General features: G+C 42.8%; 1 protein-coding gene across 1 annotated transcript in view; it reads right to left on the bottom strand.

The window, feature by feature from the left end:
* Window positions 1–2,245, bottom strand: part of LOC113210820 (uncharacterized) — a 114,542-nt gene that overhangs the window by 10,223 nt on the left and 102,074 nt on the right. Inside the window, exons 19-20 of the mRNA XM_052271946.1 lie at window positions 204–377; window positions 4–71 (exon numbers count right to left, since the gene is read on the bottom strand). Of these exons, the coding sequence (XP_052127906.1) occupies window positions 4–71; window positions 204–377 (242 nt within the window). The remainder of the gene's footprint in view (window positions 1–3; window positions 72–203; window positions 378–2,245) is intronic.

The following is a 2,245-nucleotide window of genomic DNA, read 5'->3' as shown; positions in this document are numbered from 1 at the left end:
AACCTCGGTGCCAGACGGTCTTCCACCAACACAGTTCTTCGGTCCACTATCGTCAGAGATGGTAATGTTGACTGAAAATAAAAGTTCGTAGCACAATAATTCGCTGTAATCTTGAGTACGGAAATTTGCTACAAATTTAAACTATTACAACAATCTTTTTGGTCGTGACACCAGGTTTTTTAACCCATCGAGTTGGCACTCACCTTTTTGTAAATTTTCTATTTCCTGCTGGAGCCACTTTCTTAGAGACTCGTCACGAAAGTCGGACGCTAGGGCGATTGTCTGGTGCCGTAGTTTGACATAGCCCGTGTACAGCCCTTGAAGGTACCACTGGCTGCCAGAAGACACCAGAAAACCGCCACCTTGCACTGTTGGCTCTATATGAGGGGAAGTTGACAGCAATCATTATGAACTTGAAACTCACCTGTGTAACATGTACGCAATACCTCCTGAATATCTACATGTATTCATGGGGTAGCGTGGAGATGCTCAGAAGTAAGCAGGAGGAAGTGTGTACAGGTACTTCAGCACAATTAGCTTTATCATAAGGCACTACGTCCATGGCCGGTGGACTAGCACTTAAAAACCACTTTTTAGACTTTTAAAGGTGATAGGGTGAAACTTTGTTTCTTGCGATGAAAAAAAAATCAGAGACCGATCGGACACATTTTAGTTCTGCCACAACGTCCCTGAAGTTGATTTATTTTAAATAACGACACTAAGTTAGTAACTACCCTCTCTGATGTCCGATCGACGTCCGATTTTGACCAAAAGTAGAGTATTATATAGAGCAACTCTCGTGCAAAGCCACTCCGCTGTAGCTTAAATACTTTCGAAGTTATGGCCGTTAGAAGATTTTGGTCCTTTTTAGTACCTTTGGGGAAATGGCAAAATTTAAAAATCTAAAAAGTGATTTTTAAGTGCCAGTCTAATGGCCGGTTGGCTGTATGTGTCTACCGAGAAGGTACTAACGGGTGTTTTCTACGAAATTAAGCGAATAAATACACCGTTCTGACAGTCGATGCGAAGAAGTTATAAGGTTATGAGGTTATGAGTTAAGAGGTTCTGCGCCAGCCCAGCCAACACTAGTGGATCACCACGGGGAAAAAAAATCGCTGAGTCAGCTAATAAATTTGACCGATACATAGACAGACAAGCACATAAACTATAAACTACTGTGACCACTATATTGTCTACTCTAATCAATCAATGGCTGAGCCAGTGAAACATTAGTTGTATGAAATTCTGATTTTCCTGCATCAGTTAGGACTTCGAATAAGGCAGGGAAGGGATTAGCTCTTACAGCTAATTTTTGACTGGCACACCCAATGATTGATAAGAGTGGACAACATAGTGGTCACAGTAGTATATGTGCTTGTCTGTCTGTTAATCAGTCTAATTTAGCTGACTCAGCGAATTTTTCCCCGTGCAGATCCACTAGTGTTGGCCGGGCTGGCGCAGAACTATATTTTCTACACTAATCAATCATTGGCTGTGCCAGTCAAAAATTAGCTGGAAGAGCTGATTCCTTCCCTACCTCAGTCGAAGTCCTAACTGATGGAGGAAAATCAAAATTTCATCAAACTAATCTTTGACTAGAAGATGTGACAAAGACTTGAAATTTTCAGGTCATCCTAAAGTACACTCCTAGAGAACGAAACGCCTATGGCAAATCCTGACAACCACCCCTAGAAGTGTGAATGGGGGCATCTAAGGTTCAAATATTCTCCCAAAAAGGTTTTTTTATGTTCTTGTAAAGGGTAACTCGTCCAAGTAGAGCCCGCCGTCGGGCGAAAATTTCGTCCGTTTGGCTCAAACTCTAACCGTTTAGGGGCTGGAGGCTCTTTTTTGACGAAAATAAGCAAAAAATTACTGTAGTGAACAATAAGTTGTAGAAGAAGGCCCAAAACCGCAAAAGAGGAAAGAAACTCCCTCCCCCTAATCACAGACAGTACTGTATCCGCCACTCGCCAATTTCAACAATCAGATCAAAAATGTGGACATTGACCTGTGCAATTAGAACAGTTCTTAACAGCGACTTCGTAAGTCACTGCTCCTACGGGATGTACGCACGTAGGCGCACCCCTGAGCGACGAGGTGGACGGTGCCGCAGTGTACAAGGCGTCGGTCGTTCCGGGGACCTGCGAGAGTTAGAATTTAACAGATTATTTCTGGAATATGGTTGACTTTATGAACAAATACTAATCGTTGTCGGTTAGTGCGACTGCTTATGAAACATGCCGCG

The sequence above is a fragment of the Frankliniella occidentalis genome, unplaced genomic scaffold (assembly GCF_000697945.3).
Source record: "Frankliniella occidentalis isolate FOCC.00 unplaced genomic scaffold, Focc_3.1 Scaffold179, whole genome shotgun sequence".
NCBI lineage: Eukaryota > Metazoa > Arthropoda > Insecta > Thysanoptera > Thripidae > Frankliniella > Frankliniella occidentalis.
Note: the sequence above shows the minus strand (reverse complement) of the source record. Positions and strands in the feature narration are given on the sequence as shown.